The following is a 24,142-nucleotide window of genomic DNA, read 5'->3' as shown; positions in this document are numbered from 1 at the left end:
CAAAAACAATCTTGACTTTAAAGAGAAAATAATAAATCTGCATCTGTCTAATAACAAGATTATGGTTTCTTTTGATGTCGTTTCCTTATTCACCAACATACCAATACAAGAGACCCTTCAGCTTTTACAATCTGATTTCCCAGAAAACATTGTTAACCTATTAAAATTCACAATCAATGCAGACTATTTGTTTGAACAACTCGTTATGCAATGTAAAATAGTCTGCAGAAATTTCAGCTATAGATTTCTATAGCTGAAACTTCTATAGTTTGCTATATTCAGCATGAAACTCTTTGATTCCTATCTTTGAGTTTCTTATTCGGCTTTGAAATAATTTAAATAATGTTACATCGCTGAAGTGAAGCCTATTGGCTCTTTATTTAAGAAATTAGTAAGGCTTATATTTTGAGACTAGCTGTATTTTGTATATATCAATAATGGCTGCCTTATTTTGTTCTCATTTCTGTGAAATGTTATACACAAGTATGTAACTCTCCTAAAAATAACTACACAGTTTTAGGTTGAAAGCCAGGTAAATGGGAAATATCTGAAAAAAATCCAGTATGATCTTCGATGGTTTCTGTATGGAATTCAAGATACCAATCTGACGTTTTTGTTTAGTAGAAAATACAAATCAGAATCACAGGAGTATTTTTAACAGAAATTTTGATATGTTTTAATTTGAAGTCAATTCCTTTGAAAGTGAATGATTTTAAATGTTATTCTGATTAGAAACATATTACTCATTTTATTAAAGGAATAACTATTTTGATAGAATTAATATTCTTTTATATTTTATTTTTTTTTATTTTTTATTTTTTTTTTACTATTCTGTTTATCACTGTATTAGAAATGACAGCAGCATATATTTGGCAAAGTGATCAATCAATTGCTTCTTTCTCATTTTCTTTCGATTTCAAGAGACCATTTCACTCTTACTAACAAAGTGTAAAGGCAAAAAGAAAGATGAAAGAATGATGCAATCTATCTAGAGAGAAAAATGTCTGAATCATTACCGTGTTAAGTCAGCTTTTCCTCGCACTTCAGGCACTCGAAATAAATGAAGACTAGGACATTTTGCTTTTGCTTCATCACCACGCATTCCTCTCTTCACTCCAAATGCACGAGCTTCATAATTTACAGCAATTATTCTAAAAAAAATTACAAAATATTACTATTCTAATGGATGAGAAGAAAGTAATTATGTATCTAACACAACAGTTAACTTCCAGCATTAAATTTCTCTTCTACAAAATACAACTGACTCTCACTATAACAGCTATGTACAGAGATAGTAACTGTACAAATGAAGGGTAAACAACTTGAGCAAAAAAAGGATACCTGGTGCAAGAAATATCAAGCCAACCTGGCATACAAGGAAAAGAATTTAGACTCCTTGTCATTTGCTGAGTTGTTCTTCCTCATTTGTGAAAGCTGCTTTCTGTTTCATGGAGGAGGTGCTTTTATTATTCATAATTGGCTCATGTGACAAAGTAGTGTGAGGTGGAACCGAATGATGCAGCCATACTTGTATGATGTTCAGGAAATGCTTCATTGCTGATTGTGACTGCAAAACATCATCATTAGGAATGTTATTTATTATTTATTAATTTATTAAAAAATGTGCAAAACTCAAGAGAATTTTTATCTTTTAGTAGTTCCTATGATCCTCAGAAAGAAAAACAAAACATGGAAAAACAACTTAATATTTGGATTGACTAACATGAATACTCCAAGTATCCACAAGCACCTGTAGAAGTCAAAGTAGGGAAAATTAGTGAATGTTGGAAACAATATGGCATTACTTACACTAACAAGCAACAATAGGATTCTTTGAATCTCTGGATAATGGAATGAATTTAGATTTTAGGCTTATGTGCTGTTACAATAAACATTAATGGATTAAAACATGAATTCATTTTAACAAATTAACCAGCACTCCTTAACGATTTCTACAGTCACTTTAAGATTATTATTATGGGTATCACCATGGAGTCAGTAGACTCATCACAGGAGACCCAAACTAGCAAAACAATATCTGTCATATCTCTTCTTGAATTCATTTACAGACGAAGAGCTCACAACTAAGTCAGGCAATGAATTCCACTCATTCACCACCCTCCAGGCAAAAAACCTTGTTCTGACACTCTTGTTCTTCCATCACTATCACACAGCTGAAACATTTCCCCTGCATCAATCCTATAAAAACCTTTCGGTAATTTAAATGTTTCTATCATATCCCTTCTTCTCCGCCTATCAACCAACCTCTGCAATCCACAAGCTCTCAATCTATCAATGTAGGGAGCATTTTTTACATCACTCACCAACTTAGTCACTCTTCTCTGAGCCCTCTCCACAGCCTCCTCATCTCCAAGGAATCAAGGTCACCAGACCTGAGCACAGTAATCCAAATGTGGAAGTATCAATGCTCTATAAAGGGGAATAATAACCTCTTTATCTCTGGATGTCAGTGTGTTCCTCAACAACCAAGTAATACTATATGCAATCTTGGACACCTTAGCAATGTGTCCTCTGAACTTCATCTCCCTATCTACCAATACCCCTAAGTCCCTAGCCTCATCAATCTCTTGGAGCACTATTCCATCAATGTAGTACACAGCTGGTAATCTTTTAATCCCAAAATGCATGACTTTACACTTTTCCACATTGAACTATCCATTACCTATTGCCCATTCTACCAGCTTATTTAAATCATCCTGCAAACTTTCAACATCAGCTTGATTTTTTATTGCACTACCCAACTTTGCATCATCAGCAAACAACAGAATATCTTCCTGTAAACCATTTCCTATATCATTTATATACAAATTAAACAACAATGGCCCAAGCACAGAGCCCTGAGGCACACAACTGGTCACCTGCCTCATCCTGGACTCGGCTCCTCCATACACCATCTTCTGGTATCTCTCCCTGAGCCATTCTCCTATCCATATCACCAATTTAGTATCCATTCCCATCTGCTCCAATTTGCATGACAGTGTTCCATGGGGGGTATCCTGTCAAAAGCCTTAGCAAAATCTAGAAGTACCACTGAGTAGCCAATCCCTTTGTCCAACTCAGATGTCATTCTATTATGAAAAGTTAATAGACTGCTAAGGCAGGATCTACCTTTAACAAAACTATGTTGGCCTCTATAGAGTATCATATCCTGATCCACCCATTCTTGAATTTTGTCTTTAACCAACTTTTCCAATACTTTTACCACTATTCCTAAGATGGTGATTGGTCTGTAATTAACTACCACAGTTTTAGAGCCACCTTATGCAAAGGAACCACTTTGCCTAACTTCCACTCCCTAGGGACCATACCAGAGTTCAAGCTTAAATTAAATATCCAAGTAAGATGGGTTGACAATTCATTTGCACATTCATGCAACACCCGAGCTGATATTCCATCCAAGTCTACAGCAGTGTTTGCATTTAAATTTTGCAATATATTAAATACCTCTGATTTCTTAGCTTCAATTCTCACATTAGTTATTGCTACAGGTACAGAAATATCCTAACTTGGGTGATAGATTTTTGAAAAGTGATCACTCAGTAACTCGACTATTACATCTGATTTTGTCACCTCAATACCATCAGCACCCACTAAAGTTATCCTTCTGAAGTTATTCTTCCTTTTACTTGCCACATAGCAGAAGAACTCTTTGGGATTACTCTTGATCTCTCTGGCTAAGGTCTTCTCATAATCTGATTTAGCTTTTCTTACTATGCTGGCAACCTTCCTAGCTTGAGCCTGCTCATGGGTGTACTGATCACCTTTCTCCTTGTAAATTCTCCATAATATTTTCTTTTTTTGCAGATCAAGCTTGGTACTACTGCTCATCCATCTAATGCCTGCCTTGTTTGACTTCCTGATGGGGACACAATCTGATATTGCTTTCCTCAGATACCCGCTGATTTTATCCCATGCACTGCTAACATCTTTCCCCTACAATATGTTCTGCCATGGGATGGCTGCAAGCTCACTCCGAAGCTTGTTATAATTGCCTAACCTGTAGTTCCGTATATACCCCTTCTTAACAGAAAAATCCACAGATTTTTTCAACCTCCCAAGTCAATACCACATGATAGCTTTCACCAATTGGAGGTAACGAGGATACCTTACTTATGCATATATCCTCTGAATCAATAACCAGGTACAACACTCTCACACCATATGTTCCTTCAGTTATGTGCTGTTCCAAGTAATTATCTTGTAGATGTATGAACTCCATTTCCTTCCTTTTTGCTAAGTGATATTTCCTCCTTCCAATTGATATCACCATAATTAAAATCCCCCATAATAATCACTAAACCTGTACTCATTGCACTAATTTGCTGATTCACAAATTCAATATCTCCCCCTGTACTCCCTGGCCTCCAACTGTATATTTGGTTGCATTGGTCACTATTTCGCACCAGACTGCCTCAAATGAACTCTCATTCACATGTCTATCATCTTGATATACTATTTTCTTTGGCTGCAACACATCAGCTATCATCAACAGTACTCCTCCCTTTGTTCTATCTTCTCTATCCTCCCTGAAAAATATTGTACCCATCACATTCAATTCCAGTAAACACATCTTCTACTGACAGCCAAGTTTCAATAATGCCTACAACTTTTGGTGAGATTGCACTGACTAATGCCAAAAATTCTTCTCTCCTATTTCGAATGCATCTTGCATTGTATACAAAAATTGCAGATTCCCTCTAGATCTTGTACCAGCTTTAGAACTGATATATGTCACTCATTTCAGTAGTCCCTTTGCATTTATTGCTTCAACTTATTTGGATAAGGGATGCAAGTAACTTATCATAAATATTCAATAGCTTATTGATAGGTTTGATTCAGTTTCAATAAATCAAGTATTTTCTGTATTAGATAAAATGATAGGTTGAATCTAATTTATTTATTTTATTATTATTTATTTTTTTTGTATGGGCTAATACAAAAATCATCATCAAATTCCTGACATGTACCCTCAAGGGATGTACAGGATATGATAGTACTACATGAAAAAAATTACATCATTACTAACTTCCTATCTACAATTTTTTTCCAAATCAGTCTGTTACTTGTCAAGACTCCAACATTATCAGATCTTATATTTCTATCATCTAAGGCACTTTGTACCGTATCAATCCACCTATATCTTGGTCTTTCTCTGGGTCGTTTTCCTGCCAACCTGGCAGAGAACACTTGTTTTGCTAATCTTTCCTTGCCCATTCTGTTCACGTGACCATACCACCTGAGATTAGCTCTGCTAACGCATTCCTGGATGCTGACAATATCAAGTTCTTTCCTAATATCCTCGTTTTTAATATGATATTGCCATTGATGCCATCTGTTCACGCCTTGAATCTTTCTCAGGACTCTCATATCTGCGGTCTCAAGTCTTTGGTCAAGTGCTCTGAGAGCTGAGTCAGAAGACCCAGCTCTCAGATCCATAAGTTAAAACTGGTTTGAACACTGTCTTGTATAGCTAATTTAGTGTTCAGATGAATTTCTCTCTTATTCCGTATGAATTTATTCAATTGACTTCCCACCACACCAGCTTTGCTGATTCTGTTGTCTATTTCTATATTTAATTTATCATCTTCAGTAAAAATCATGCCTAAGTAGCTGAAATGTTTTACTTGTTCCACAGGTTCTCCATTCACAACACAGTTGACATTTTCAATGATTCTGCCTATTTTCATCGTCTTTGTATTTTTGTTGCTGGCCTTCATACCATATCTATTACAACAGTTATTCAATTTAGCCAGAAAATCTTGCAGATTTGTAACGGATTTATTTAGTAGTATAACATCGTCCGCATAAAGAAAGAGCTGACATTAGCATCTCCAATTTTGATATCATGTTTAATAACACTTTCCTTCATAATTTGAACCATACAGATCAGGGATTCCCAACCCTATGCCTGCGGGCATCATGGCACCCGTCAACCAATTTGTCTGTGCCCGCCGCTGTTCAAACGTGTGCCGTATAGTTTGAAATAATCACGCAACAATTCATGGCATGAATTGTTGCATGACGAGTATTAAATGCATACAATGTAAAGTAGATGGGCATTCAAAGTTGTTCATTCCAGTTTAAGAACTGGAATATCATCATATTCTCCTAATTATGAAGCACTGGCCAATGAAATGCAATGCCAAAGATCACACTAACTGAAACACACACACACACACACACATATATATATATATATATATATATATATATATATATATATTTAAATTTTTATATAATGTAAACTTTTAAGTAATAAAACATTTCATTATAATGTAAACTTAGTATGTATTAATTTAACAAAAGAATTCAAAACATTTACTTGAAAAAATAGATGGTGCCCGTCGCCCTATCGGTATTTTAGAATGTGCTCTAGGAAACAAAAAGGTTGGGAATCCCTGATATAGATAGAGGGGATAATGTACATCCTTGTCTCACACCAGAATTAACATTAAACCATCTTCCTGTACTTCCTTCAATTATAACTGCTGACTTACATCTCAAATAAAGACTAAGTATTGTTTGATATAATGCCCCACTGACACCATATAACTGTAGTGCATTGAATAGCTTCTCTCTTGGCACCTTGTCATATGCCTTTTCCAGATCGACAAAACTTAAATACAGATCTTTGTTATATTTCCATGCTTTCTTAACTATTTCTCGTAAAGTGAAGATTTGATCCTGACAGCCTCTATTTGGCCTGAATCCAGCTTGTTCTTCACCAAGCTTTTCTACCACAATTCTCCTCAACCATTTCTCAAGAATACTGGCATAAATCTTGCCTGGAACACTCGGTATGTAAATACCTCTGTAATTCTCACATTCAGTTTTATTTCCCCTTTTATATATGGATATTATTAGAGCTCTACTCCGATCATCAGGAATTCGTCCCTCTGTCCAGGACTTCTGAAATATGCAGTGCAGCCACTGTAAAACTTTTATACCACCATACTTCAGCATTTCTGGTCGAATATCATCTACTCCAGTTGGCTTTCCACATTTCAAGACTTTGATGGCTTTTTCTACTTAAAGTATGGAAATGTATTACTGACTTTATGCCTATTGAGTGTTTTTTTACCACTCTGCTTAATGTGCTCACTAAATGAACAATTGCTAAATTGTTCATTAAGCAATTTTTCGAAGTAATTACTCCATACTTGAAGGATATCTTTTTCTCCCGTTTTCATGTCACCTTTGTTGTCTCTAACTCCTTTTACAGTACTCTTTCCTCCATTTCTAAGCTTCTTCAATAACCTCCAGAATATCTTACCAGCTTCTTGATATTCATTTTCAATGTTCTTGCCAAAGTCCTCCCATTACTTTTGTTTAGCTAGTTTTACACAGTGTTTAGCTTTCTTACATTAGTCTCTATATTCTCTAAGAGCACAACTGACTTATTTGGCAGGAACTTTTGATATGCTTTCTTCTTTTCCTTCACTGCTTCTTTCATGTGAATGTGTGCACATTTTTATGTTGGAACATGGTGTTAGTAATAACCAGTCTATGTTCTGAGCAGAAATCCAACAGGTATTTGCCATTATTATTAGCTTTGCTCTTTTCTCCAAATTTTCCCAAAATATTTTTGTATGTCTGATAATCACTTTCTACTCTGCTATTTAGATCTCCAACAAGGACCAATTTTTCCTTTTTCACTGTATCAGTAGTTTTCTCTAGAGCCTCAAAAAATTCCTCCACTTCTACCTTAGTAGAGCCTTCTGTGGTACCATAGGCACAAGTAAGTCTCACTGTCCAGTTCCCCATTCTAACATTTGCCCACATCACTCTACTTGAGACTGTTTGCCATTCAAGAAGATTAGCCTTGTATTTAGTGTTGAATATTATGGCTACCCCTTCTTTTCCTTGATTGGCATTGCCTGAATATAACATTTTGTATTTATTGCTCAGAAAGATCTCACCAGTTTTTGTCTTTTTTGTTTCAGTCACCCCTATTATGTCGATCTGGTACTTATCTAATTCCTCAGCTAGCTCCATTTCTTTGCCATTCAGGCTTCTTATGTTGATATTTAAGTGCCGATATTTAACTCTAGTGATGTTGAGTTGGGGTGTTTTCAGATTTGTTCCAGTAGCTGACTTTTCGCTGTTTGCCCTGGTTCCCTGGCGAAAACACAGGAGGCCTTGTTTAACCGGGCGATGCCCCAGCTGGCATGAAATTTTGTCGTGTTGTATCATCATTTTTATTTTGGTTTAACCAATAAGAATACAATTTGGTCAGCTAAATCTCATTCGCCCATCCTCGTTCATTCAGTATCCGAGTAGATACCCAACAGGGTGCACCACGAGAAGGTGAGGATTGGACATTAGGTCAGAAGCCCTGGTCGGTTCTCCGCATTCCTTTAAAGGCTATGTGGAGGTCTCCTCTCAGTTATACAGCTTTGACCCTTAAGCACCCTGCTAATACAATAAGCAGTAAGAAAAGTCCAAAACTCTAGAATGACAATTTGTAAATGCAAGTAATTTGTAAATTATGGAATGCAAGACTACTTACGCACCACCTTGCCAAGTGTTATATTGAACCACAGCACATGGTCTTCCCTTTTGTTCTGGAGCTAAGCGTTCTTCCACCTGAACATAAAAACAGTCCATATCCACCAGCACTATTACTTTATCTGCCATGGTCATTACTCACTTGCCTCTATGTTTCAGAAACCAGATAAATTGACATTTGATTTGGAGTGCTTCTGGAACACAAGGAATGATTTCATGATATAACAAAATGAATTAATCTATTAACTGATAATATATATAATTACAGTAATCTACCATTTATCTGATCTTCAAAACAATGACCCTTAAATAAAATTAAATGTCGACCGACTTTTAGTACAGCAGTAACTGTACTTCAATTATCAGAATGGCAAATTATCTTCCCAATATGGTCGGATATATGGTAGATTACCATATTATCACTTTCTAAGGAAAGTCATCATTACTGTTTAGATATTCTGAACAGTTTCATCCCTTCCCCTATACACTGCAATCACTCATTAGCTTCAGTCCTTATGTATATATTTGATTATATTGTTAAACTATATATTTGCCTTAAATTGTATTATATTTTCAATAAGTAATGATATACTTTTTTTTTTTACTTATCCAGCATATACTGTGCTGCCTTGATGCTAAAAACAAATCAATATACTCTCCAGTGGGCTACTAATGTTAAATGTTAAATGCTCATTATTCCTATCCTCTGGACTTCTGTGTATCTTAATGTAGAGTTGAAGGTTGATTATTCTTCCAATAACAGAGACATGGAGTAGTTTGGATTAGTATAGTATTATTATTATTATTAAACAAGACCTCATGGAGTCAAAGACTCATCTAGGAGGTCCTTTTATCTCACACACATCTCATCATACCGGGTCTTAAACACATTCAAACTCCTTGCAGACACCACACTCTCAGGCAAGGCATTCCAATCATTCACAACTCTGCACTGTATTAAATAAGAGTTGAATATATTTTCACAGAACTTAATAATTTGCTTACTTGGGAAAAAAAAGGATTAAAACCTAGAAAAAAAAAACTATATACCCAAGGTAAAAAACTTTCTACATCTAACTCTCATCCTGAGAGTTAGATGTAGAAAGTTTTTATTTAATGAGGTCAAAGCACCTTGTGGCAACTTGTTTAGGTAAAATTCATATAAGCTCTGCATTACTTCAACCTTAGCATTTTTAGGTCTGGCTCCCACGGATGAGACCTCAATAAAGTCGAAACCAGTCTGGGTAGTGGCCCCTGCCTTGAATGTATAGCATCATACATCTCTGCAAGGGGATGTGTTTTGCATTAGGGGAAAATACTAAGGAAAGTGATCGGCACTTACTCCACCTTTACCACGAGTTGCCTCAGTATGGCACTACTTACAAGAGTTGCCTCAGTCTTGTACTATGTGCAGGTGCAAACTTGACATGCTTGTCTGTTTGCTTACTTGGGAAAAAAGGATTAAAACCTAGCTTATAAAAATTGCTTGGTATCTTTAATAGAACTTAATAATGGCATTGCAAAAGTAGATCTGTTGCAGCATTGTGGTACCTCCATACAGAACATAGTTGCTTTGCTTTCTTCCATTTTCCATGTATTCTCTCAGATCACTTGTTAGGAACTCTCAATATGCTTTCTTTTTTTCCATGATTGCCCCTTTAACTTTGAATCCATAATGGGGTTTTCATCTTTCTATCATTTGAATCAAGCATTGTTTTTTCTTCAGAGTTTGCCACTGGTTCACCAATGTTTGATTCTTGTTTTCAAACTCTTTCATTTCTTCTCTAATAATATTTGTATATTTGAATCTACAAGTTCATCTCTGATACCTGCTTAACCTTGATTCATCTTAAAAACTTTTGTGCATAATCTTTTAGGAGTCATCTTGGAACAGTGCCATGGCCTGAGAAGTTACAAAGAAAGAATGTCAGTAGTGCATGGGAAGTGGTCAGAGATTGTTTGAGAGAAGTATCAGACTGCATATCCAAGGTTAGGAGGACAAACCAAGTGGGAATTAAGTGGACGAAGGATGAAGTAAATGCAGAGGAGGTGTTAAGCATATTGAAAAATATGAACAAATACAGAAGTGGGACTAAATGGCATGTCAGCCTGTGTACTACGTAAATGTGCAAGAGAATTGGTATTGTTTCTGATGAAGTTATTCAATCTCAGTTCTGGCAGGGTTCCAGAGGAGTGGAAAGAGAGTAAGATAGTTCCGGTGTATGAAGGTGGCTCTAAGACAGAGGTAGCAAACTACAGACCTATTAATATATCAGGAGTGGTTCTTAAAGTATTGGAAAAGTTGGTTAAAAGAAAAATCCAACATTGGGTGGGTAGGGATGCTATACTACATAATGAGCAGCACAGCTTTGTAAAGGTAGGTCCTGTCTTTTCACATTTTATAAAGTGACAGCAGAACTGGATAAAGGAAATGGCTACACCATGATACTGTTGGACTTTGCAAAGGCATTTGACAGAATATGGCATGGAAAACTATTACAAAAGTTAGAGCAAATGGGAATGGATATGAAGCTAATAGCATGGATGAGATGGCTGATAGACACCAGGGAGTAGTATATGGTGGAGTGGAATCTAGGAGAACCAGGGTGACTTGTGGAGTACTTCAGGGTTCTGTACTAGGGCCACTAGTCTTTAATTCGTATATTAATGATATAGGTAAAGATTCAGTTGTTTGCTGATGATGCAAACTGGGAAGAGCATTAGTTGATAAAGGTGATGTAGATATCCTGTAGGATGATTTGAATAAATTGGCATTGTGGGCAAAAGATAATAATTATTAATTTAATGTTGCAAAATGTAGGGTTATGCACTTTGGGTTGATGAAAAGGTTGCATAAGGCATATCGTATTGATGGTACTGGATTGCAGGAAATTGATGAGGCTAAGGACTTGGGGATAATTATGCAGCTACTAAGGGATAATTACCTGAGACAGCATGTAATGGGATATACTAGGAATTAGAGAGTGCTCAATCTAGTAACTGCACCTGAGAATTTGTCTATAATGAATATGACCACATTACCACCAATTGGTGACAGTGTTCATATGGTCTTGACCTGAGAGGTGGCTAAATGTGTGAAATGTTCAGTTAATACGGAGTATATGTGGAATTACCGGGCTGGTAAGTATGACAAGCTTAGGAGATTGCTTAGATCAGTGCCATGACATGTAGAACTGTGAGGGCTTGAGGTAATGGCTGACTGTATATCTAGAATATATCTAGCTGACTGTATAGCTAGGGCTTCAAAAAAAAAAAAAAAATTGTGGAAGGAATGCAAGCACACAAACAGTACACAAGGCACAGCCAGAAGGGTAATCAGTGTGGTAAGAAAAGCAAAAGCAGATTATGAAAGGAAGTGAGCAACACAGGTTAAAGAGAATCCCAAACAGTTCTTTTGATATGTCACAAGCAGTGCTTTTTTCTGGCTGTATGCAACGGTACTCAGTACCAGCACCTTTTTTCTTAAGTTTTAAAAAATTTGCAATTTTTTCACAGCAAAATGTATTATAAATATTCTGGTAGATGGTACTGTTTTCAAAAATTGAATTTTCAGTTTTGATTACTCATAAGTTGGTACCCTGCTTTCCTGTTTCATAGATTGGTACACAACCGGAAACAGGAAGTTGTGTTCACTTCCAATTGCTTCCAATATCAGTTAATCAGTTCTATATTATTATTATTTCAGGCGACTCCAGGGAGTCCTTAGACTCATCGAGAGAGGCCCTAAACATCATGTCCACACAACTATACGATATTCTCACAGTATCTATCATACCTTGCCTTGAACTCGCTCACCATCATAGCACCCGCAACAGACTCTGGCAGCTTATTCCACTCATTTACCACTCTACAAGTAAAGACCCCAGATCTAACACCCATGCTAACCACACTCTTGCCAGCTTCCATAGGTGTATGACACCTATTGAAGCTGGGTTCTCCCCTAGTTCTCCCACCACCAGTCCTGATCTCAAAAATATCCTCTGAATTAATCCTATAGAATCACTTTAGCAATTTAAATGTCTCAATCATATCTCCTCTTTTCTGCCTATCAACTAGTTTCTGCAACCCACAAATCTTCAACCTGTTCTCATATGGTTCATTCCATAGACCTGCTATCATCTTAGTCACTCGCCTCTGGATCCTCTCAACCTCCTCCCCATCAAGAAGGAACCGAGGTGACCAAATCTGGGCACAGTAGTCAAGATGAGGTCTTATCAAGGCTCGATACAGAGGTACAATAACTTGCTTGTCTCTGCTCGTCAAGGTATTTTTCAACAACCAAGTGAGTTGATGAGCTGATTTAGCTACTTTTGCAATGTGCCCCCTAAACTTCATCTCCCTATCCACCAACACTCCCAAGTCCCTGGCCTCATCAATGTCCTGGAGTACAGTTCCACTAATGCAGTATAATGCTGCTAATCTTTTCACCCCAAAATGCATAACCTTACATTTTGTCACATTAAGTTGACATCCATTCTCCTTAGCCCAGAACTCCAATCTATCCAAGTCATCCTGCAAGATTTTGACATCTTCTGCATTCACTATCGCCCTACCCAACTTTGCATCATCAGCGAACAAATGAACTGTTCCACTTAGATCCTTCCGTATATCGTTAATGAACAGATTAAACAGCAGTGGTCCAAGAACAGAACCCTGTGGCACACCATTAGTCACAGGCCGTCTTTTGGACTCTACTCCTGAATAAACTACTTTTTGATATCTCTCCAACCACCTACCTATCCATCTCACCAACCCTATATCCATTCCCATATGTTGTAGTTTACATTATTCCATGTGGTATCATGTCAAACGCCTTTGCCAGGTGCAGCAGTATCACTGTAAACCCATTACCCTTATCCAGTTCAGCCGTCACCTTGTTATAAAACTTGAGTTACTGAGGCATGATCTACCCTTCACAAAGCCATGCTGTCCCGTGTACAGTATCTCATTTTCATCAATCCATTCCTGTATTTTTCCCTTGACTACTTTCTCCAAGACCTTGACAAACGACTCCTGATATGCTGATTGGTCGGTAATTTGCAACCTTAGTCTTGGATCATCCTTTATGCAGTGAAACTATTTTCCCCTCTTTCTCCGCCTTCGGGACTAAACCAGACCCGAGACTCAGCATATTCACTCTGCAACAGGCAGGTGTCCACGTGAGTTTTGAATTAATTTAAGTTAAATCAGTGCAATCATTGTTCAAAATGAGTACAATAAGTAGTTATTTTAAGCCAATGAGTAAAAAAAGGAAGGCTGAAGAAGTAGAAATTGTTGAATCTACTTGTGATCCTGTAAAACAGAAAACTGGCGGTGGAAATAACTTTGTGAAGAGGATCACGAAACCAAGACCGAAGATCCACATGGTCAAAAGGAAGCAGATTCTGATAATGATTGGCCAGAATGTTGGACACTTTTGCAGAAAAATGACTTCTGCGAGAGAAACGAGTGGCTGTATGTCAAGAATAAAATGTTGGGCTGTAAAGTGTGTTGTGATGTCGGAAGTCTTGCCGTCGATAAACACATGGGAACGAAAATTTCAGCGTAGTGGGCAAATGGTAAAATCAGTCATTTTGGAGAATCTCGCAAACAATAGTTAATGTCATTAAGAAAAAAGATTTACAATCATAAGGAGAGCACAACACACAAAGCGTGCCAAAAAATAAAATATGAAGCAAAAAACGAACCATTAGAGAAAGTTTTCCTAAATACTTTGTCTCATAATAAAGACGTAACAGGAAAAGCGTTTCGAACTGCTTACAAAGTTGCGAGGAAAAATCAATCATTTAACAACTTTGAAGACATTTAACAACTCCAAGAACAAAATATTACTTGTTGATGAATTGACAACTGAGTAACACAACAACAATATTGATTGTTATTGTTCGTGTAGTTTTTCCTGAACTTTCGGCTCCTGTGAGTCCTTTCCTAGATTTAATCGAATTATCAGATGTAACTGCTAGAGGAATTCTAAACTCTTTAATTAGTCATCTTGAGTGTTTAGGATTATCTGAAGATTACTTAAAAGAGTATTTATTGTCTGTAACTTGTGATGGTGCAGCCGTGTTTTTGGTGTGCGTACTGGTGTAAGGAGGCTAATGCAAAAGAAGTTTCCTAGTGTTATTTTCTGGCATTGTGCTAGTCATCGATTTGAATTGTCTATTAGTGACAATTCAAATGTTTGTCAGTGAACAATGGCAGGAGTGAATCGCTTTAAGAGTTTGTTTCATGGACAAACTTTATGTGACTTAATATGCTTCACCTAAGAATGCTAGGGAACTATAGGAATGTGCAGCGACTCTAGAACTTCAACTTCTTAAAATTGGCAGAATTTCAAGCACTCGCTGGGTTGCATCTAGCTTTCATTGTTTCTGCAATGTGGCAAGACTGTGTCCACCACTTTCTGGAGGCAAAAGAAGACAGCAGAAGAAGCAAAACAGATTGTTTTCTTTATGAGGACCTTTTAAGAAAAATAACGTCATGCGAGTTTGTTCTTGATTTGAGCCTTATGTGTGATGCTCTCCAAGAACTTAGTGAACTAAGTCTAGATTTACAAGAGAGAAATATTGACTTGTACAAAGCAGACAGGAAGATAAAGAATACAGTTCAAATTTTTGAAGAAAGAATTGAAAATCTTGGTCTGTACTACGGTGTTTCTCTTCAAATCAGAAGAACATGAAGTTCAAAGGGATTGAGCTACACAAAAATGAAAGACACAGTCCTGCAATAAGTTCATCTGCTTTCTATCAAAGTCTGAAAGAAGCTGTTGGAAAACGTCTGCTTAAAGGAGATGATGCTGATTTGCCTGAATGTGCTAAGATTTTAGATTCCAAGTATTGGCCAGAAAATCCAGAAGCATCTGACATTTGGTGAAGCTGAAATTAAAAGGTTAGCATGCAAATTTTGCTTAAATGAAAGAGAAGCAGTTTGTGGTTTCCGTGAATATCTTCAAGAAAATAAAGTCCCGGACATACTACTTCCGCTAAAGCACACTTTGGGTACAATTGCAATATCTTCCAGTGAATGTGCAAGGGGTTTATCTCAGATGAATTTTATAGTAACTTCATGTCATCTCTGCTTGTATGGACAACTTCTGCCCTAATGTTCATCAGGATAGTAGGACCTCCTCTCACTCAGTTCAACCCCTAGCAAATATATGGATTCCTGGCTGCTCTGAGGTCATCATTCTGCAGTTGATACCAAAAGCAAGAAGCAATCTAGAGACGACGAGGTTATGGAAGGATATGTTAAAAGTGTGGAAGTTGCTGTAATAACATCTTCATGGTGAGTACTGGCACCTTTTTTTTCCAGAAAAAAAAAGCACTGGTTACAAGTATAAAAAAAAATGTATACAGCAGAACGATTTTAAGGAATGCCAATGGTGGGAAGGTAACTGAATCAGTCTAAATAGTAGAATTGCAAAGTGAACACTTTGCAAGAGAATATCATCCAGGCAGATATTGCAGGAATGAGGGAACTGATGGCTTATAAAGGAACTGAGGTGAATAGCATATTACAGAACTTAACGTGAATACATCTGTGGAATTGAATAGTATACAAGCTTGAGTTTTACGTGAAGTTGTGAGGCAAATGTCAGTGCCCTTGACCATATTGTTTAATCTACATCTCAGCTCTAAGTTAATCCCAAGGGGATGGAAAGAGGGGGAAATAATTCATTGCATAAAGGAAGCTCCAGGACTACTGTAGTAGCAAATTACTGACCGATCAGCATATCAGGAGTTGTTGTCAAAGTATTGGAGAAGTTGGTCAAGAGCAAAGTACAGGAATAGATAGATGGAAGTGGGATACTGTATGGGGGAGAGCAACATGGTTTTGTGAGGGGTAGATCATGCCTCAGTAACTTGCTCATGTTTTATAATACAGAAGGCTGAATTTGATAAGGGTAATGGGTTTACAGTGATACTGCTGAACTTTGCAAAGGCCTTTGACAGGATACCACATGGAATCCTAATCAGTAAATTGTAGAACATGGAGATGGACATAGGATGGTGAAATGGATAGGAGGGTAGTTGATGGAGAGATATCAGAGAGTAGTTTATCCTGGAGTATAGTCTAAAAGAAGGCCTGTGACTAGTGGTGTACCATAGGGTTCTGTTCTTGGGCCACTGCTATTTAATTTGTTCATTAATTATATAGAAAAGGATCTGAGAGAACTGTTCAGTTATTGGCTGATGATGCAAAGTTGGGTACAGCAATAGTTAATACACATGATGTCAAAAATTTTGCAGGATGATTTGGATAGATTGGCAGATTGAGCTAAGGAGATTGGATGTCAATTTAATGTGGCAAAATGTAAGGTTATACAGTTTGGGGTGAAAAGATTATCAGCAGTATACTACAATGGTGGAACTGTACTCCAAGAAATAGCCAGAGACTCGGGGGTGTGGTAGTGGATAGGGAGTTAAAGGTTAGGGGGAACATAGTCACTTTTGCTAAGCACTTCATCAGATTATTGTTCCTCTTTATCAAGCCTTGATAAGACCTCATCTGACTATTGTGCGCAGATCTGGTGCCAAGGTCTCGGTCATGAGGAGGAGGTAGAGAGGATCCAGAGGTGAGAAACCAAGATGGTAGCAGGTCTGTGGAATGAACCTTATAAGAATAAGTTGAAGATTTGTGGGTTACAGAAGCTGGTTGAAACTGAGGTAGAAAAGGAGTGATATGATTGAGATATTCAAATTAGTGAAAGGTTTTTACAAGATTAATTCACAAGAAATTTTTCAGAACAGGTGTGGTGATAGGAGAACTAGGGACCATTCATGGAAACTGAGCAAGGGTATCAGAACTAGGTTTTTTTATTTGGAGAGTGGTGAATGAGTGGAATAAGCTGTCAGAGTCTGTTATGGGTGCCATGACTGTGAATGAGTTCAAAGCAAAGTATATGATAGATACTGTGCAAATGCTGAATAGTTCTTAACATGTTAACATCGAGGAAAGTTTAGGGCTTTCCTCGATGAATCTAAGACTCCTTAGAGTTGCCTGTAGTAATAATAATAATGGACAGAGAATTGAAGTTCAGAAGGCATACTGCAAAAGTTGGTAAAATGGCTCAAAGTGGATATGATAGAAACTTGGATGTTGAAAAACACAACAAGTAAAGATAGGAAAGTAAAGATCGGGAAGTTTCATGGAGGGAGGAATTGGACGGCCGGGATATCACCAGTGCGTGGGAAATTGTGAAAGAATATTTGTTATCAGCAATGGTAAGTTGTATACCACGAGTGAAGAAGAGGGCGCAATTTGGAGTAAAGTGGATGACAAACAACATTAAACAGGAACTGCATGCGAAAAAGAGGTTATGGAAGAGATATAAGGAGACAGGTGAAGAGAGGATGGGTGAAGAATATAAGACACAGGCCAGAAGAGTGACTCGTGTGGTAAGGAAAGCAAAACTGGAATATGAGAGGAGATTGGCCCTAAGATCCAAAGAAAATCCTAGGGAATTTTTTAGCTATGTGGCCAGTAGGAGGAGAAATGACTGTGGAAGAATGATATTGTGGGATAAAAATGGGAATAGAGTGACTGATGCAGAGGACATAGTGGAATTGTTCAATGAACACTTTATTGGAGTATTTCATCCTAGAGGAGTCAGTTTTAATGCTAGAGGGATAGGACTGGTACGAGGTCTGGAGGTACAGGAGGAGAGTGTGTTTCAGATACTGAGTACTCTGGATGTCAGTAAAGCTGTGGGACTGGATGGTATTTCGCCACGAGTTTTGAGAGAATGTGCTAGCGAATTGACAATACCTTTAACGTGGCTTTACAATGAAAGTCTGGCTTTGGCAAAGGTGCCCAGGGAATGGAAGGAAGGTAAGATAGTGCCATTGCATAAGGGTGGTAACAAACTGGAAGTGTCTAATTATAGGCCAGTCTGTGTGTCATCAGTAGTTGTTAAGATCTTGGAGAAAGTAGTGAGGGAACGTGTACAGCATTGGGCAGATGAGGGTAATGTTATCTGTGAGAATCAACATGGATTTGTGAAAGGACGCTCTTGTTTTAGCAATATGCTAGCCTTTTATAATAAAGTTACAAGAGCATTAGATGAGGGAAAGGCATATACTGCAATTTTCTTAGACTTGGCGAAGGCATTTGACAGGGTGCCACATGATAAGCTGATATTTAAGTTGCAGCACATGGGTCTGGATGTCAGATTGGTCAACTGGATTCAGGATTGGCTATCTGATAGGTATCAGAGAGTTGTGTATGGTGGAGCAGTTTCCAGGAGGCAGAGGGTTACAAGTGGGGTCCCACAGGGCTCAGTACTAGGACCTATATTGTTTAACCTTCATATCAATGACATAGCCAGTGGATTGCAGGGGGATATTCAGTTGTTTGCGGATGATGCGAAGCTGGGAAGGATTATTAGTAATAGCGCAGATGTGGTAGCCCTGCAAGAGGATTTAAATAAGCTAGATAGATGGGCAAATGAATGGGAGTGTCAGTTTAATGCAGCAAAATGTAAGGTCTTGAGGTTTGGGAAACATCGATGGGATGCTGCATACTCTATGGGAGGAGTTATACTGGAGGAAGTAGGGGAGACAAGAGATCTGGGGTTGATGATTGATAGAAACCTGAAGTTTAGGGGACATATTGCAAAGGTGGTGAAGGTAACACAGAGGATTGCTGCTATTATGAGAAGGACACTGACCTGCAGAGATAAGAGGGTTATCATTCCGTTGTATAAGTCTCTGATCAGACCACACTTGGACTATTGTTCTCAGATTTGGTCCCCAGGATTTGAAGGGGATAAATTAACTGTGGAAAGGATACAAAGACGGATGATAAAGATGGTTTCAGGACTGTACAATGATAGTTATGAGGATCGGCTGAGAGAATGTGGACTGCAGAGTTTGGCGGATAGAAGAAGGAGAGGTGATATGATTGAGACTTTTAAACTGTTGAGAGGTGGTTACAGGGTTGACACTGAGGAGTTCTTTCGCTTGGTTGATCAGCGGGAAGGAGTGATGACAAGAGGCCATCCCTGGAAGTTACGAAAGGAAACTGTGAGCAAGAGGGTAAGGAGTGGTTTCTTTGTGTGGAGGGTGGTTGAGCCGTGGAATGCATTGCCTGATGGAGTGGTGGGAGCGAGAACGGTCAGCGACTTTAAGGAGTGGTATGATAAACTTTGTGTTTCTCAGGGGGGGGACCTCCCCTCGATGAGTCTTGACAGACTTTTTGTCTTAGGAAGGACCTCCCTCGATGAGTCTTTTGACTCCTTGGAGGCCTGAATAATAATGATAATGATAATGATAAGGAAAATTATTATCCCTCCTTTTAAAGTGATGATTTGTTACATCTTGACTACTTTGCATAGATTTGGTCACCTGGGTTTCTTGGGGACAGGATGTGGTTGAAAAGATTCAGAGATGAGTGACTAAGTGGGTGATAGGTCTTTGGAATATTTCCAATGAAGAGAGGTTGAAGGGTTTGTAGGTTACAAAGTTTCGTTGACAGGCAGAAAAGATGGGGATGTGATAGAAACTTTTAAGATATTAAAAGGGATTTATAAAATTGATGCAAAGTAAATTTTTCAATATATGGCAAATAGAGAACAGGGGACATCCATGGAAGTTGTGTAATAGTGTCCCCTGGACTCCATGAAAATAATGTATTATTATAATAATTTTATTTTCTACCATTATGAAACTCATTTTTATTATGCTCAAAACTAAATAGTGATAAATTCCTATTTCAAATCCTCTATATACTCTTGTATCTTGAACCAGCATAAGATATCACCACCAACAATACCATAATCAATAATACTTTTCTTATTGTTTGTATATCTTCTCTCCATGTGAATTTCTGCTCATTTTTATGTTGGAAGAAGGTATTAGTAATAATCAGTCCATATCCTGAAAAGTAATCCAAGTACTTACCACTGTACTTTTCTCCCAATTTTCTCAAAACATTGCTATATGTCTGGTAATTATTTTCTTTTTTGTTTGGATCCGCAAGAACCAAGATTGCAAGCCTCTCCCATGACAGGACTCTGGGTCTCCTAAATAACCATATGGGTATCAGGGAATGAAATATATGCAAAAACATGGAAGTCATCAAAATGATGTTAATCATTCTTTTCATTCAGTGCTATAAGCTGCAAGTAGTAAAAGTGGAGTACAGTAAGACACCCCCAGAGTGCAATTTTTGTCTAGTTTGAGAAAAATTTAGCAATTAAACTGCAGGTATTCATTGTAGTTATAGACTTGAAAAAGTTCCAGTAACAAACACAGTAATAAGGGTCAACGCTGTATAACTGAGAGGAGACCTCCACATAGCCTTTAAAGGAATGCGGAGAACCGACCAGGGCTTCTGACCTAATGTCCAATCCTCACCTTCTTTTGTGGTGCACCCTGTTGGGTATCTACTCGGATACTGAATGAACGAGGATGGGCAAATGAGATTTAGCTGACAAAATTGTATTCTTATTGGTTAAACTAAATTAAAAATGATGATACAACACGACAAAATTTCATGCCAGCTGGGGCATCGCCCGGTTAAACAAGGCCTCCTGTGTTTTCGCCAGGGAACCACGGTGAACAGCGAAAAGTCAGCTACTGGAATAAATCTGAAAACACACCCGAACTCAACATCACCAGAGTTAAAGAATGGTACTATCAACATAAGAAGCCTTAATGGCAAAGAAATGGAGCTAGTGGAGGAATTAGATAAGTACCAGATCGACATAATAGGGGTGACCGAAACAAAAAAGACAAAAACTGGTGAGATCTTTCTGAGCAATGAATACAAAATGTTATATTCAGGCAATAACAATCAAGGAAAAGAAGGAGTAGCCATGGTATTCAACACAAAATACGAGACTAATCATCTTGAATGGCAGACAGTCTCCAGTAGAGTAATGTGGGCAAATATTAGAATGGAGAACTGGACAATGAGACTTATTTGTGCCTATGGTCCCACAGAAGGTTCTACTAAGGTAGACGTGGAGGAATTTTTTGAGGCTTTAGGAAAAGCAACTGACACAATGAAAAAGTTGGTCCTTGTTGGGGATCTAAATAGCAGAGTAGGAAATGATTGTGAGACATACAAAAATATTTTGGGAAAATTTGGAGAAAAGAGCAAAGCTAATAATAATGGCAAATATCTGTTGGATTTCTGTTCAGGACATGGACCGGATATTACTAACACCATGTTCCAACATAAAAATGTGCACAAATTCACATGGAGAGAAGAGGCAAGGAATAAGAAAAGTCTCATTGAGTTTGTTGATAGTGATGTTTTCTACCTGGTGCATGACACCAGAGTGTACAAGAGGATTTGAAATTGGAAGTGATCACTATTTAGTCTTGAGCAGGATAAAATTGAATTTCATATTGAAAAGAATAACATGTAAGAATGTCTTAAAGCAAATAAAAGTTGAGCAGCTCTCAGATGTGGACTGTAGACTAAAATACACAAAGATTATTGTAGAAAAAATGAAAGAGTTTGAGAACAGGAATCAAACCTTGGAGATTTAGTGGCTAACTCTGAAGAAAACACTGATTGATTCTGCCAGAAAGGATGTGGTGAGGTTGTCTGCAAGGATAAAAAAAATCAGAACTCCCTGGTGGACACAGGAAGTTAAAGAGGCAGTGAAGGAAAAGAAGAAAGCATATCAAAAGTTCCTGTCAAATAAGTCAGCTTGTGCTCTTAGAGAATACAGAGACAAATGCAAGAATGCTAAACACTGTGTAAAACTAGCTAAACAAAAGTTATGGGAAGACTTTGGCAAGAATATAGAAAATAAATATCAAGAAGGTGGCAAAATATTCTGGAGGTTGTTGAAGAAGCTTAAGAATGGAGGAAAGAGTGCTGTAAAAGGAGTTAGAGATGATAAAGGTGACATTGAAAACAGGAGAAAAGATATCCTTGAAGTATGGAGTAATTACTTTGAAAAACTGCTAAATGAAACAAGCAGTGATAGCACAGTGGTAAAAAACACTGACCAGGCATGCAGTCAGGAATACATATCCATACTTGAAGTAGAAAAAGCTATCAAAGACTTGAAATGTGGAAAGGCAGCAGGAGTAGATGATATTCGACCAGAAATGCTGAAGTATGGTGGTATAAGAGTTTTACAGTGGTTGCACTGCATAGTTCAGAAAGCCTGGACAGAGGGACGAATTCCCAATGATTGGAGTAGAGCTCTCATAGTACCCATATATGAAAAGGGAAATAAAACTGAATGTGAGAATTACAGAGGAATTTCCCTACTGCGTGTTCCTGGCAAGATCTGTGCAAGTATACTTGAGAAACGGTTGAGAAGAATTGTGGAAGAAAAGCTTGGTGAAGAACAAGCTGGATTCAGGCCAAATAGAGGCTGTCAGGATAAGATCTTCGCTTTACGACAAATAGTCGAGAAAAGGCATATGACAAGGTACCAAGAAAGAAGCTATTCAATACGCAACAGTTATATGGTGTCAATGGAGAATTATATCAAGCAATACTTAGTCTTTATTTGAGTTGTAAGTCAGCAGTTAGAATTGAAGGAAATACAGGAAGATGGTTTAATGTTAAATCTGGTATGAGACAAGGATGTACATTATCCCCTCTGTTATTCATTATCTATATGGATCACATTATAAAGGAAAGTTGTATTAAACATGATATCAAAATTGGAGATCTTAATGTCAGCTCTTTGCTTTATGTGGATGATGTTATACTTCTAAATAAATCCGTTACAAATCTGCAAGATTCTCTGACTAAATTGAATAACTGTTGTAATAGCTATGGTATGAAGGTCAGCAATAAAAAGACAATGAAAATAAGCAGAATCATTGAAAATGTTAACTGTGTTGTGAATGGAGAACCTGTGGAACAAGTAAAACATTTCAGCTACTTAGGCATGATTTTTACTGAAGATGGTAAATTAAATATAGAAATAGACAACAGAATCAGCAAAGCTGGTATGGTGGGAAATCAATTGAATAAATTCATATGGAATAAGAGAGAAATTAGTGAGAAGACTAAATTAGCTGTATATAAATCAGTGTTCAAACCAGTTTTAATTTATTGATCTGAGAGCTGGGTCAGAAGTAAAACACTTGACCAAAGACTAGACCACAGATATGAGAGTCCTGAGAAAGATTATAGGTGTGAACAGATGGTATCAATGACAACATCATATTAAAAATGAGGATATTAGGAAAGAACTTGACATTGTCAGTATCCAGGAATGCGTTAGCAGAGCTAATCTCAGGTGGTATGGTCACTTAAACAGAATGGACGAAGAAAGATTAGCAAAACAAGTGTTTTCTGTCAGATTGGCAGCAAAACGACCCAGAGGAAGACCAAGATATAGGTGGATTGATACGGTACAAAGTGCCTTAGACGATAGAAATATAAGATCTGATAATGTTGGAGTCTTGACAAGTAACAGATTGATTTGGAGGAAAATTGTAGATAGGAAGTTAGTAATGATGTAAATTTTTCATGTAGTACTATCATATTCTGCACACCCCTTGAGGGTACATGGCAGGAATTTGATGATGATGATTAAGTTATGCTTAATAACATAAAATATTCTATTAAAAATATTGAGTGAAAATTTAAAAAACATTATTTCTTTACA

The 24,142-nt window shown here is 37.5% G+C and overlaps 1 protein-coding gene across 2 annotated transcripts in view; it reads right to left on the bottom strand.

Moving 5' to 3' along the window:
* LOC150102145 (DNA polymerase eta-like) overlaps positions 1 to 24,142 on the bottom strand; it is a 111,893-nt gene that overhangs the window by 78,730 nt on the left and 9,021 nt on the right. Inside the window, exons 2-3 of one of the 2 annotated variants that reach the window (XM_090399260.1) lie at positions 8,531 to 8,723; positions 1,017 to 1,151 (exon numbers count right to left, since the gene is read on the bottom strand). In XM_090399260.1, the coding sequence (XP_090255386.1) occupies positions 1,017 to 1,151; positions 8,531 to 8,664 (269 nt within the window). In that variant the 5' untranslated portion in view covers positions 8,665 to 8,723. The remainder of the gene's footprint in view (positions 1 to 1,016; positions 1,152 to 8,530; positions 8,724 to 24,142) is intronic. The other variant, XM_090399262.1, reaches the window with a different exon arrangement.

This window comes from Typopeltis vanoorti, chromosome 10 (assembly GCF_054136105.1).
Source record: "Typopeltis vanoorti isolate ZY-2024b chromosome 10, IOZ_Tvanoo_1.0, whole genome shotgun sequence".
Classification (NCBI taxonomy): Eukaryota; Metazoa; Arthropoda; class Arachnida; order Uropygi; family Thelyphonidae; genus Typopeltis; species Typopeltis vanoorti.
Note: the sequence above shows the minus strand (reverse complement) of the source record. Positions and strands in the feature narration are given on the sequence as shown.